We start from the raw sequence: 13,772 nt of genomic DNA, 5'->3' as shown, positions 1-13,772 counted from the left end.
TGTCCGTCCGTCCCTCCATCTGTCTAGAAGGGGCCAGGCCTGGCCCAGTAGCACAAACAGGGAGCTGGGACCAGGGCAGGGGTCGGTGCTCTGTCAGTCTCTGCCTCTCTGTTCTCACTTCTCTGTCTGAAGAACTCGAAGGATGTGCCTTGCTCGTTGATGGGCTGTGTCCTCTTCTAGGCCCACAGGAGCCTGTGGGAGCCGGGGAGCAGGCTCCCCTCATGGGCTTGGCCGAGTCCTGGGAGGGGTGGTGGAAGATGTGCGTGGGCGCAAGTGGACAAGTGAGCAGGTGTGGGCGTGGAGGTGTGCATGCGGCTGTGTGTGGCGAGTGTGCGTGCGTTCCTGCCCCCCAGGATCCCCGCTGGCCTTGTACAGCAGCCAGTCCAGCCCTCACTCGAGTTTAGACGGCCGCTCTGCTCATGGTCTGAGGCTGTGTCGTGTGGTGTTCTCACCCCTCTTTCCCTCTCTCCTTTCCCAGTACCCACCCCGCTACTCTCTTTCCCCTCGACAAAGTACTGACTGGTCTCTTGTGTTTGCTGATCCAGATGTGTTGGGAACAAATCTGACATTTCTTAATAAAAGTTAAAAAAAAAGAAAAAAGAAAATCTATGAAAACCAGCCAGCTGGCAATGGCCAAGTTGCTGGGCAGGGGCAGGGGCCCTTCCAGCTGCTGTGCTCTGACGCTCCCTGGAAGTGAGCATCCTGGCAGCAACCTGGCCTCCCTTCTGGTCCTTCTCTGGTAGGTGGGAGGGATCTGGGCAGGGGGCTGCTGTCAATAAAGAGAAAATGGAGTTCCCTGGTCTACTTCTTTTGCAGGGCAGGGGTGTACTTGAGGGAGAGGGAGCCCTGGTAGGGTGGCTACTGAAAAAGTTGGCAGTGTGAATCCGTCTTGTGCTCCGAGGGAGAACAAGGAGGTCCTGTTTCTGTACAGGTGTACAGCTTGGAGACTCTCTGGGGCATTTCTACCCTGTCTTACAGCATCAGGCTGCAACTGACTCTGAAGCAAAGGCTTTGGTTATCTGAGGTGGAAAGGTGGGACCCCTGGACCCAAGGTGGGGTGCTGAGGTGGGAGAAAGGAATTCCTTCACCCCTTCCCCTTACAACATACGCCCCTCACCCCAAGGACTGTGCAGACTCACAGTCACAGTTGGTGCAGCGTTTATTTCCGTCTGGAAGTAATCAAATGTATGTACACTCTAAAAACAGTAGAAAAGCGGAGTAAAAAGGCCCTGGGTCCATCTTGGGTAGGGCCGGGCCAGGCTGGCCGAGGGTCGTACCTGGAGCTCAGGGCAGGGTGCTGGCCATTGTCCTAGTGGTAGTGGTGGAGATGGCGCTTAGCATGGGCCAGGAGGGCAGTGCCCAGCCTGCCCCTGAGCCCCAAAGGGCAGCTAGTGCCCTGAGGCTGTCTGTTCAGTTAGCCTGCTGAAAGGCCTTGGGCCTCCATTAGCACGTCCACACCTGCAGGGACAGGGCTCGAGTCAGGCACTCCTGGGGCCCCTCTCACCTTTCCCTGCTGCCCGCCCGGGTTCCCACTGACCTTCACGGTGCTGTCCACAGCACCTGAGAAGAGCCGGCCCCGGGACACGGCCAGCGCTGTCACACTGCCCTGGTGCCGCAGCAGTGTCTGCGTGCAGATCATGTTGTCCATGCTCCAGACCTGGGGACATGTGAAATGTGAGGCCACGGACATGACCACGAAGCCCATGCTTCCCACCTCGAGTGCCACACCAGCTGGCACGCACCCTGAGTGACCGGTCATAGGAGGCACTGAAGACTTTGGTCTGGTCTGGTGTTGAGATGACGGCCAGGGCGTACACAGTGCCCACATGGCCTGTCAGGGTCCGCACCTGCTCCTTGGATTCGATGTCCCACACCTGGGAGAAGTGGGTCTGGTTAAGTGAGGGATGTGCGGATAGGACAGAGAGGTCCTGAGCCAGGCCTTGTCCCCAGACTTACGTGGATGAGGTTCTCATAGGTCCCACAGACAATATGGTGGCTTGTCACGGCGATGGAGTAGACACTGCCACCCGATGTCTGTAGCACGTGGATGCAATCCAGGGTTCGGATGTCCCAGATCTGTGGTGAGGGCGGGCTTCTGGGAGTACCAGCCTTTACCCTCCTCTGCTCTGGGCTGAGTACCTCCCAAAGTCTGAAAGGCTCTGGATTGGACCACCCACCCACCCACCCACCCACAAGAAGGCTGAGCCTGTCAGCATGGATTTCTGGACGCAGGTAGAAGTCCCCAGGAGTGCTGGCTGAGAACCAGGGGCTGCAGGACACACCTTGATTGTCTGGTAGGAGCCACTGTAGAGGTAGCTCTGGGCGGCCACCAGGGCCCGCACCCAGTGGTTCAGGCCTGTGAGCTCCTTCTTGAGCTTCAGCTCGGTGCCCACAATGTCCCAGACCTGTGGGGTTCTCAGTGAGCTTGGAGTCAGGGAGCTGGTACTCCAGACCCCACGGGGCTCCACCCTATTGTGCCCTGCCCCATACTTTGATGGCCTTGAGGGAGCCACTGAAGAGCATGTTGTGTGAGGAGACTAGCGTGCACACTGGGTTGTCATGGGCCCGGATCGTGTTCACCTTCTGAAGGTTCTGGATGTCCCACACCTGGGGAGGAGGGGAGCATGGGGGCCTTAGAGTGCTAAGAATGCCTACCTACCTGCCAGCCCCACCACTGTCCTGCCCACTCACGATGATCGTGCAGTCCGCTGAGCCGCTGTACAGCTTGCACCTGGGGAGGCAAAGACACATGTCAGGGCTGTGTTCCCACAGACACTGCAGCCAGACCCTGGCACCTGCCTAGAAGGCATCTCACAGTTAAGTGGGAGGGCATCACGCCTCTGGTGCTGTGTTGCGCGCACAGCTGCACTGAGCAGAGGAGGAACCTGGGAGCTGATGGCTTGCGCACAGATGCACACATGTACACCCACACTTCCACTCACTCCCCCACACACTAATCCACGTTTATACACACGAGCTCATACATAACGTACACATTCACATGTTCTCACTCACACAATATGCTCATACACAGTTATGTACCCTTGAGTCAACTGCAACTCATAGTGATTCTATGTTCAAGAGCTCTGAAACCTGCCCTATCCTGAGACAATCTCACTGTCTGACACCCCCATTACTCCAGTTACTGTGTCAATTCATCTCATCCAGGGTCTTCCTCTTCTGTGCTGAACCTATATCCTTCCAAGCATTAGGTCCTTCTCCAAGGACTGGTCCCTCCTAGCCACATGGCCAAAGTATATGAGATGGAGCTTCAAAATCCTTGCCTCCAAGGAGTAACTTGGTTTCATCCTCTCTAGGCTTTTTATTGTCTTGGTAGTCTATTTTCATGTTCAATACATGAAATACACTCCAGCACCACAACTCAAAGGCACTGATTCTTCTTCCATCATTCTTAATCACTGTCCAGCTCTGATATGTTGTTGTTGTTATGTGCCGTCGAGTTGCTTGCGACTCATAGCGACCCTATGTACAACAGCCCTAAACTCCGCTCTGTCCTGTGCCAATCGCACTGTCTCTGACACTCCCATCCCAATTATCCCAGTCACTGAATCAATCCACCTCATAGAGGGCCTTCCTCTCCTGCACTGTCCCTCCACCCTCCCAAGCATGAGGTCCTTCTCCAAGGACCTGTCTCTCCTCACAACATGTCCAATGTATGTTAGACGGAGCCTCAGAATCCTTGCGTCCAAGGAGCCACCCGGTTTGACCCTTTCCAGGACAAATCTGTTTGTTTTCCTAGCAGTCCATGGTATTCTCAATACTCTTCTCCAGCACTACAGCTCAAAGGCATCAATTCTCCTTCTATCCTCCTTGGTCATTGTCCAACTCTCTGATGCATAACAAGTGATTGCGAAGACCATGGCCTGCACCTTAGTATCCAGAGAGACACCACTGCTCTTCAGTACTTTGGAGAGGTCCCTAACAGCAGACTTTCCAATGGCAATGTGCCTTTTAATTTCCTGGCTGCTAGTGCCAAGACTGTTGACTGTGGAGCCAAGCAAACTAAAGCTGTGTACAATCTCAATCTCTTCACCATCCATCCTGATGCTGCCAATTGGGCCAGTGGTGAGAATCTTTGTCTTCTTGACATTGAGCCTCAATCCGTATTATAGGCTGCAGTCCTTGACACTCTGCAGCAGGTGCTTCAGGTCCTCTTCAGTTTCAGCAAGCAGGGTTGTGTCATCCGCATAACGCAGATTGTTGATAAATCGTCCACCAATCTTAACCCCACATTTCTCCTCATAGAGCCCAACCTCCCGGATAATCTGTTCTGCATATAGGTTGAAAAGGTATGGAGATAGGATGCATCCCTGGCGTACGCCCTTCCCAATTTTGAACCATGCAGTGTTCCCTTGCTCTGTTCTGACGACTGCCTCCTGGTCCAAGTATAGGTTTCGCATTAGAACGATCAAGTGTTCTGGGATTCCCATCCTTCTCAGAGTCAGCCATAGTTTGTTATGATCCACACAGTAAATGCCTTTGCATAGTCAATGAAACACAGATAGACATTCCTCTGGTATTCCCTGCTTTCAGCCAAGATCCATCTAACATCAGCTACAATATCCCTAGTACCACGACCCCTTCTAAACCCAGCCTGGACTTCTGGCAGTTCTCTGCTGATGTGCTGTTCCAGTCGTTTTTGGATAATCTTCAGTAAAATCTTGCTTGCATGTGAAATCAGTGAGATTGTTCTGTAGCTTCCACATTCTGTTGGGTCACCTTTCTTTGGGATGGGAACAAATATCGATCTCTTCCAGTCAGTTGGCCAAGTGGTTGTTCTCCAGATTTCTTGGCACAACTTGGTGAGCATGTCCAGGGCAGCATCTGTTAACTGAAATATGTCAATTGGTATACCATCTATTCCTGGAGCCTTATTTTTTGCCATTTCCTTCAAAGCAGCCTGAACTTCTTCTTTCATCACCATAGGCTCTGTTTCATGAAATTCTTCTGTGTCTTCCAATAGAGCAAGTAATTACAAAGACCATGACCAGGATGTATGGCACACCTTAGTCTCTAGACTTACATCCTTGCTCTTCAGCACTCTAGAGAGGTCCCTGACAGCAGACCTTCCTAACCCAATTCATCTTTTGATTTCCTGACTGCTGGTACCAAGGCTGTGGAGCTGAGCAAGCTGAAATTGTTACCAACCTCAATCTCGTCTTTCATGATGCTGCTAATTGGCCCTGGGGTGAGAGTCTCTCTTTTCTTATGTTGATCTTCAATCCATATTGAAGACTGCAGTTTTTGACCTGCAGTAGTTTTTAACCTTCTGCTTCAGGTCCTCCTCAGTTTTGGCAAGCAAGGTTTGTGTCGCTTGCCTAATGCATATTGTTGATGATGAGTTTTCTTCCAAGCCTGATGCCACATTCCTCCTCATAAAGTCCAGCCTGCTGAATGAACTGTTCTGCATATAGACTGAAAAGGTATGGAGACGGAATGCATCTCTGATGCAGTACTTTCCTGATTTTGGTGATTTTATTTAAAAAAATTTAATTTTAATTGTTATTTTAACAAAAGTTTACATAAAAAAAGGGATTTTCATTCATTCATTGTTGCCTTTTCTGAAGCTACGATTATACACAAAGCTTTTGCGTTTTTACGTGCATTCGTACATGATTACCAAGAGTGTTCACATTTAAACATTCTCACACTCACATGAAAGCTCACACATGCTTAAAGACACATGCTAATACTCCCAAGAAGTCAGGATTATACACAAGCTCACGCATCCTCGCCTCCATCCACACATGCCATTCATGCTCACATTCCTCCAATTCTGTACATGTATCCACTCACAGTCACCTATGTTCATACATGTGGTCACCATTCAGCTATTCTGACAGACACACATGTGCTTACTCACCTCCATGCTATCATATGCTGACACACGATATACTTGTGCCCCTATAGACACTCACTCACACATCTCTACTCATGTGCTCTCACGTGTACCAGTAACACACATACATTCACACTCTCATATAGATACAGACATGCTCACATCTGGGTCCATACAAAACTCTGACAGGAGCCAAGACACACACATCTCTACTCATGTGCTCTCACGTGTACCAGTAACACACATACATTCACACTCTCATATAGATACAGACATGCTCACATCTGGGTCCATACAAAACTCTGACAGGAGCCAAGACACACACATCTCTACTCATGTGCTCTCACGTGTACCAGTAACACACATACATTCACACTCTCATATAGATACAGACATGCTCACATCTGGGTCCATACAAAACTCTGACAGGAGCCAAGACAGCAAGCCAGGAGAGGGGTCCCCTGGGGGCAGGGAGGTGGGCTCTCTGGGTCCCCACTGCTGGAGCTGCCACCACAGCAGCTATGCTCCACCTGCCCTCCACGAGGCCCTCACCCCTGGATGCAGAGCGCCAGCACAATGCCATCATGGCCTTCAAGAGTCTTCTGGCACTTGTAGGTGGTACACGTGTCCCACACCTGCAGAAACAGGCCAGGCATCCAGTAGTCAGTGCGCTGGAATGCACAAAAGGAGGCAGCCAGACGCGGGCACAGTCCCTGGCCACCCCACCCACCTTAATGGTCTTGTCAGAGGAGCCACTGAAGAGCAGGTCTCCCATGGAGTAGACACAGAGGCACCACACAGGGCCTTGGTGGCCCACGAAGGTCCCCTTGCACTTGAAGATCTGCTGAGGGTCGTAGGCTGGAGGGAGAGGGTAAGGTGAGGAGCCATGGGTGGCAGAGGGCAGGAGAAAACAGCAGGGCAGGGTGGGGGCCGTACTCACATCCCAGGATGCCCATGTTCAGCCGTGCGTTGATGTGGGACAACTCATCCTGCAAGAGCAGTCATGGGCAGGTAAGTGGGACTGCTGGGGCCTTGAGGTAGCCTCCTACCCAGACCCCAGAGGAGCCCCCAACAAGGCCCCTGGGTAGCCAGCTCACGTTCAGCATGGAGGCATCACGCCGGAACTCCATGAGGTCCTCACTCAGCTTGCTCTGGTTCTCATCCAGGACATCTGGTGGCAGGAGTGGACTGTGTCAGCAAAGACAAGTGGGGGGTCACCCAGTACGTCCATTAGGGCCCAGGCCTCACCGAACTTGAGCTCTAGGTTCTTCTCCAGCTGGTCGATCTTCTCAGAGAGCTTGCCCAGCATGGAGCGTAGGAAAGCGATCTCCTGGTCCTTCTGGGCCAGGGCCACCTGCATCTCATGGAAGCGATCGTCTGTCTGCTGCAGGAACTCTTTCAGGCCCTCAAAGCGGCATGTCTCCAGGTGTGTCTCATACGTGTCCTGGTTCCCGATGAATGTGCACCTGGGGCACAGGACGGCAGCCATGCCCACCTGCTGCTGGCCTACCACCCACCGACTGCCCCCGGCCTCCCATGCCTGCGCACCACTATCCCCTAGGCCAGCTTCCATCTCCTCTGATCCGGAACTGCCATCCTCCCACCCCTAGGAGCCAACAGGACACTTCGCAGGTGAAAGGTATTCACTTGCCTCCTGTTCAGAGCTCCTGGAGGGTTGCTCTCAGAATGTGATAGACCCCCTCTTGGCCTCCCTGTGCTGTTCCAGACTTTAGTTGCCCCTCTGCCCAAGGTGTTCCCTCTGGCCTTCTTGGCCTTAGCTGTCCCCTAAGGCTCCCCTACCCGCCCTGCTCCCCCACTGGCCCAGCCCTCCTCTTTACTCCCTCTGGGCTGAGCTGCTCCTTGGTGTCACCTGTGACGGGTTTGTAATTAGTCATCGCTGCAGCTTCCAGGTAAGGTCTATATCCTGGGAGTCTGGCTGTTTCCCAGCACCCTGCACAGCTGGTTCTCAATGGAGGTTCTCAATTGGTGACCCCTACCCCTCACCGCCCCAGAAGGCCTTGCCAGCCACCACCCCCGTCACCCACACCCACCCCCGCCCACTCACCCGTACTTGGAGTGGGGACACTTGATGTGCTCGCATTCCTTAAGGTGGGCCTCCAGATTCATTTTGAGGAGGGGCGGGCAGCTGGGATTATTAGGGCACCGGACAGGCCGGTAATCGCAGCTGCTCTCGTGGTCCCTACAGGGGACACGGGGGCAGTTGGGGGAGAGGATGAACATCCAGGTGAGCAGACAGGGCCCCCACCACCCTGTGGGTCCACTCACTTCCGGGCGCTGAGCTTGATGGTGAAGGGGCAGCCACGGGGGTCCACCTCAAAGGCACTGGCCTTTCCGCTGCCCATCGGCCGGCAGCCGTGCCTGCAGTGGACAAACAGCTCCCCAATCTGCTCAGCCACTGCGATGTTGCCCACCACTATGGTCAGCTTGGCATTGTCCACAGGGCACTTCTCTGGGGGGGAAGGGCATGCTGACACACTGGTCACCCCTCCCTGATGCCACCCAGGCTCCCCATGTGGGTGCCCATGTGTCTCCTGAGGCACTTTCCCAGCCCACCACTGTCTCCCCTAAGGCTCCAATGGTCAAGCATGCGGGTCATGAGGCCTAGTCCCAGGACTAGGCAGGATGTGCAGAGGCCTCTCTGCCTTGGGAAAGGCCATCGAGGACAGAGCCAGAGGGTCCCCAGGACTGGGTGAAGTCTCGGGGGAACCTACCTGACTTGAGGGCGCATCTTCTACAGAAGGTGTGCTGTGGGGCAGAGGGCAGCGGCTAGCCAGAGCCTCCGGCAGGGCTGCCCACACCTCCTGGAGCCCCCAGCCCACTAGCTGTGTGGTCAGCAGTGCTGACCCCTGCCCCGCTTACACCCCACCCCTACACCTGATCATAGCCCTGACTCCTCACTCCACACACCATCAAGTCCTGCCCCTCTCTCTCTGATGCACAGTCATCCACACCCACCTCACACAAAGTGGTCACGGTACCCCACGCCCCACCGCTATCTCCGTCCCTCACTCACCCCTGGTGCAGCACCCACAGCTCCACTCTTCCCACCCATAGCCAGGCATACATGATCATGCTCTCCCCTTACCCCACATGGTGCACCCCTCAACCCACAGCACAATTACCCAGCATTGTGTCCATACCTACACACCAACCCAAGTGAGCTTGGTGCTCAGGACCCCACCCCAGCCCCGCCCTGTACACAGTGACCTTGGATCTATCCCCTCAGCTCCACCCCCAACAACACAGGTGACACAAAGCCCCGCCCCAATCCCCCCTCCCCAACTCTGACCCCTCTGGGCTCAGGTCCCCTTACCCCACACGTGGTGATTACTGGGTCCTTGAACACAAGGCAGCACAGCTGACAGCACAGCTTCACTGAAGGCTGCTCTGAAAACACCAGGGGCTCCTGCGGACATGGGGGTGAGGTGCAGCCTGGGGCCCATGGGGATTGGGTGGCTCTCTCAGATGGGGACGCCCCATGGCTTTCAGAGAGCCCTTGTGGGGGGTGAGGAGGGGGAGAGCGAGCAGTATGGAGACCTGGCAAAGCGCGGGGTAGGGGACACTGCAGCCAGCAGCCAGCCAACCCCGCCCCCACCCCTTTCCTAGATGGAGAGAGTGAGGGCTCCTCGTGGCCCTCTCACCCTGCACCCTGGGGCTGTCCGAGGACTGTGGGGGCCCAGCCACCCCCTGGGCATACCGGCTCCTCCTCCTCCTCGGGCAGCGAGAACGTGGAGCGCAAGGACATGCTGGATTCGGAGTGCAGTGAACGGACAGAGATGGCCGAGTCCGAGCGGCGTGGAGTGCTGATGGGGGGCTGTGGCCAAACAGAGGGGACGTCAGAGCATCCGTCCACCGCCTGCACCCCAGCTGAGAGGCCAATGCAAGGTGGCCCCCACTTGAGGCACAGCTGTCCGTGAGGTAGGAGCAGTATGGGTGTGGAGCCCTGGGGGCCCGCAGGCCCAACACTGTTCTGCCTCCAGCTCACATCAGCCAGCTTTCTTTGTGTAAATGGACACATTTCCTGCTATTGAATTCTACCAGGACGTGCTGGGCTGTTTCCTCTTCCGAGCATAGGGGACACCTCCACTGGCCAATCCTGGTGGCCAGAGACTGAACCAATGGAGGCAGTGAGATGAGAGGGGGCGCGGGCTCCCATGTCATGCACTGGCAGCCCCTGCCGGCCAGCTGAGGATGCAGGGAAGGTGGGGACAGACCCAGCAACCCCAGGCTTGTATCTCTGGAAGTACACTTTGTGTGGAAGGCCCCCTCTAAGTGCTGCTCCTCCCTCCACAGGGACAGAAAACCTCCAGGATTCCTTTTTAGGCTGCAGTAGTCTACAAGCCTCACTTTGGCTGATGGCTATCTGATACCACTTCCTTCAGGTTAGCAAGGCCCAGGCATGTCTACCACACCTCCTGGGCCCAGCTTTTCTCCCATGTAAACCAACTGCTCTGACCAAAGTTGCCCAGCTGGCTGTGCCTTCCTGGACATTGGAAGCCCTGGTGAGGGGTTCAACAGCTGCAAAAACCGGGCTGAAAGAGCATCAAGCTCCTCTAAGCAAGGAGAGAGAGACCTCCTGAACCGAATGCCCGGACATGCTCCACCTCACTAGAGCAGTGGTCGTGCATGCCCAGAGGCTAGGCTTCCAGTTCTCTGCCTGCACTGGCAGCACAGGCAAATCTGCAGGAAGTGCATCATGGGAAAACTAGCAGACCCGACCGCCACTCTCGGCCCCATGGTCCACACTACTGCCTGCCCGGCTGGCTCGTCCCTGCCCACTGGAGCCCACAAGAGGTGAGGACTGGGCACCACCTCTGTGCTGGGGGACAGGACAAGGCCTGGCCCTCCTGGCTCTGTTAGCATGGCTCAGATCCACCTGGACCTAGGTGGCCATTCAATTCACAGCTTGGGCCAGAAATGCTGAAACAGGGGGAGACGAACCCAGGGTCGTCTGGACTTTGGGGCCACTGCAGTGTCTGGTACATGAGTGTGCTCTGCTAATCCAGAACAAGTCTGCCCCAGGAGAGAGAAACAAAAGGCCCAAAGGCAATGCAGAAAGAGGCATGAGGTCTGCAGAGCTGGCTGTGGACTGCCATGGGCAGGAAAGGAGGCACCAGGCAGAAGGGAAGTCAGTGTTCCTGTCCCTGGAAGTCCAGTCCCCCGGCCCCAGGCCCTGGCTGGACTGCTGATTAGCCTGCTTCTGCCTTAACCCTTCAGGCTGCAAAGTCCCCAGGGAATGTTCTGGGCTCTCCAACATCTGCATAAAACTCACAGGACCCAGCCTCTGCTGAGCTCATAGACTGGGTGGACCTCTTCTTCCTTGGACCTCCCGCCTCCATCTCAGTGCCACAGAGAGTAGACTGAGGCCTACTCAGAACATGCTTCCTCCTGATCAGGTGTTAAGGGACAGTCGTTCCTCTGGAGATAAAGCAGCCTTTTACCTAACCTGCAGGTGATACCCCTCCAACCCCGAAGGGGTTCCTCCCAGACCCAGAGTTGTAGCCATGGGGCGCCTGCACCCACTGCCCCTCTGCTGATGCCCTTCACTGATCAGCTCCTTTCTCCTGGAAACCTTGCTCCAAGTTGCTCCTGGGGGGACCTACCATGCTTTCCTCCTCATCCCGAGGGGAGTAGGTGAGGGTGCTGGAGGAAGAGGGTGTCCTTCGGTGCTGCTTGTATGTGTTGGTACCATCAGCTGAGAGAGACAAGGGGGACCAGGACCACTCTAAGTATGCGCCGTGGGGCTTGCCCTGCCCCAGGGATCAGAGGTTGGGGGCAGAGGTGGGGCAGGACCCCTTGAAGGAAGGACTATATTCTCTCTCCCTCAAATCATTGTCTTCTAGGTCTGAGGGGAGCACATGGCTGCGGCTAGGCTGGAGCTACGGGGACACTGCTGCCATGTCCCTCAGCCAGCCCTCCCTGGACTTGAGGGAGACCCAAGGGCCTTGTGAGATCAAAGCAGATCCTGGAGGATGTCTGCAGGGTTGGCCTGCCCTGGGCAGTCCTAGCACTGCCTCCTCAGGCACATGAGGGACTGGGTATCTTCCTTCTATTCCAGGGAGATCGGGGCTCAGCCTACACTCAAGTGGCTGCACTGGGGTCACCTGGTGTGAGGTAGGATGTGGACTTGCAGACCTGCATCCTGGACCTGCTGGTGATGAGGTTTCAATCTTAGAAACTGTGGGGTTAGTCCTACCCTGCTACGGGGTTCCCAAGAGGTGAAATCGACTCTACAGCAGTGGAGTTTGCTTTCCCCTTATGCAGAGGAGGCACTTAGAGGGTAAGGGCACTTTCAGAGCCGCAAGGCATCACCCAACAGCAGGCCTGGGGAGCAGAGGTATATGAGACAGCCAAGCCAGGGACCACACAAATCCAGGGGGACAAGGGAAATCAATTAAAAAGCTAAATTAGTGGTTCGTGTCCTCCTGCCTGGGGGCCAGTGCCAGAAAGGCAGAACTTACACTAGGGTCCCCCCAGCACCGGCTGGGAAAGGGGTCACCTGCCTGACACCTTTCAGAAGGAGGTGGCACCCTTGACGGCCACTTCCCGTGACCTTCCTGAAGGGCTGGTGCCAGGTGATGGGACCATGCTCCAGAACAGAGCTCCACTAGGCTTCTTGCCCACAGGGTGCCCATGGTGCCCAAGCTGCCTGCAGAGGTGACTCAGGCAGGGGGCCAGGAGGAGGGGAGGGAATGACCGGAAGAAAGCTGAGAGTTCAAGCAGTGTCCACTGTCTAACCCCATGCCAGTACCCCTAATCCACCATGGAACACTCCTAGCATGGGAAGGAGGTGGGTGGGAGTAAAGGAAAAGGGGTGGGAGAAGGCCTGGCTCCGGGAAGCGGGGTGCCTGGCTCACCTTTTGTGATGGTTGTGACGGCTGTAAAGGCAGGTCCAAAGGTTGTCTCCATCCTGGTCTGCAGAGGGCAAGGGAGGTTCACGTTTATGCAGTAACATGTAACAAGTGTGTGAGTGGGCATGCCACACGTGTGCACACACACACACCTGCAGCATGCATACAGATATGCTTACACACCACACCTTCACACACTAAGGCATCATGCGTGTGAAGACAGACACCCCACAAGCACACGGTTATGCACAGGCTACTGTGTGTACATGGAAACGGGTACAATCACAACAGACCGATAGGAGTAAATGCAACACGTGTGAGCGGACCCATCCTCAAAAGATACACCAGTATGTGAGCAGACCCGTCCCCAATACACACCACCACATTTACACACATAGGTGAGCAGACACATTCACAATACAGGCAGACATGGGAATACACACCCATATGCTTACAAACTGATGTGTGTGAACAGACATGCCCTGGATCTGTGGTTGTGCCCAGAAAAGTGGACCTTTGCCCAAGGGTCACCTTACCCCAGTGGCAATGTCTGGAGCAGGAAGGTTGGTAGGGCCCCCAGAGAAGCGGTTGTAGCGGGCGTTCTTGCCCGAGCTCATGCCTGGCTGGCATCTAGGGTCCTCGAGTCATATCCTCTGCAAAGGGCAGACAGGGATCATCACTGGACATAAGGGGCAGATAGCTTAAGCCTCTCTCCACCAGGGAGAGAATGTCCATGGCAGACAAAGTCCCCTGATTGCCTCTCACCCCGATGTTCACAGCCCAAGAAGGGAAGAGTCCCAGATTCTACCTAGTACGACCCCAAATGTAAGGGAGTCCCCTAAACCTCTGCTTCACTGACATGAGTATAGCTAGGTTTGCCCTCCCATAATAGACAACCCTGGGTGACCAGCCTCAATAGGACACTCCCACAGGTGCTGCCACCTGCCCAGGGACAGGACACTGGCCACAGCGGGGGAGTAGAGTAGGCCCATGAAGATTAGAGAGTCGAGCCCCAGCTAAGAAAGCCGAGGGGCAACTCT

The 13,772-nt window shown here is 55.2% G+C and overlaps 1 protein-coding gene across 1 annotated transcript; it reads right to left on the bottom strand.

The window, feature by feature from the left end:
* Nucleotides 1–1,443: 1,443 nt before the first annotated feature.
* On the bottom strand, nt 1,444–13,366 carry TRAF7 (TNF receptor-associated factor 7, E3 ubiquitin protein ligase). The gene is made up of 20 exons (XM_006893880.1): nt 13,269–13,366; nt 12,739–12,796; nt 11,485–11,576; nt 9,579–9,695; nt 9,195–9,287; nt 8,593–8,626; nt 8,147–8,330; nt 7,926–8,060; nt 7,109–7,326; nt 6,958–7,031; nt 6,801–6,849; nt 6,591–6,718; nt 6,413–6,495; nt 2,692–2,731; nt 2,491–2,607; nt 2,283–2,405; nt 1,957–2,076; nt 1,743–1,874; nt 1,505–1,657; nt 1,444–1,458 (listed from the first exon to the last, which is right to left on the bottom strand). The coding sequence occupies exons 1-20, from the start codon at nt 13,347–13,349 to the stop codon at nt 1,444–1,446; spliced, it is 2,046 nt and encodes a 681-aa protein (XP_006893942.1). The 5' UTR covers nt 13,350–13,366.
* Nucleotides 13,367–13,772: the final 406 nt, after the last annotated feature.

Source organism: Elephantulus edwardii, unplaced genomic scaffold (assembly GCF_000299155.1).
Source record: "Elephantulus edwardii isolate Elephantulus edwardi_28Jun2011 unplaced genomic scaffold, EleEdw1.0 scaffold00132, whole genome shotgun sequence".
Taxonomy (NCBI): Eukaryota; Metazoa; Chordata; class Mammalia; order Macroscelidea; family Macroscelididae; genus Elephantulus; species Elephantulus edwardii.
The sequence above is the reverse complement of the archived record's forward strand: the minus strand, read 5'-3'. Positions and strand labels throughout refer to the sequence as shown.

Bases quoted from the DNA above. Each gene is read 5' to 3' on its own strand.
- TRAF7 (XM_006893880.1), bottom strand. From the start codon at position 13,349: ATGAGCTCGGGCAAGAACGCCCGCTACAACCGCTTCTCTGGGGGCCCT. The intron at 9,696-11,484 runs GTAGGTCCCCCC...GTTTGGCCACAG, and splicing joins GGGATGAGGAGGAAAGCATG to CCCCCCATCAGCACTCCACG. The intron at 7,327-7,925 runs GTGAGTGGGCGG...CCTGTGCCCCAG, and splicing joins TGTCCCCACTCCAAGTACGG to GTGCACATTCATCGGGAACC.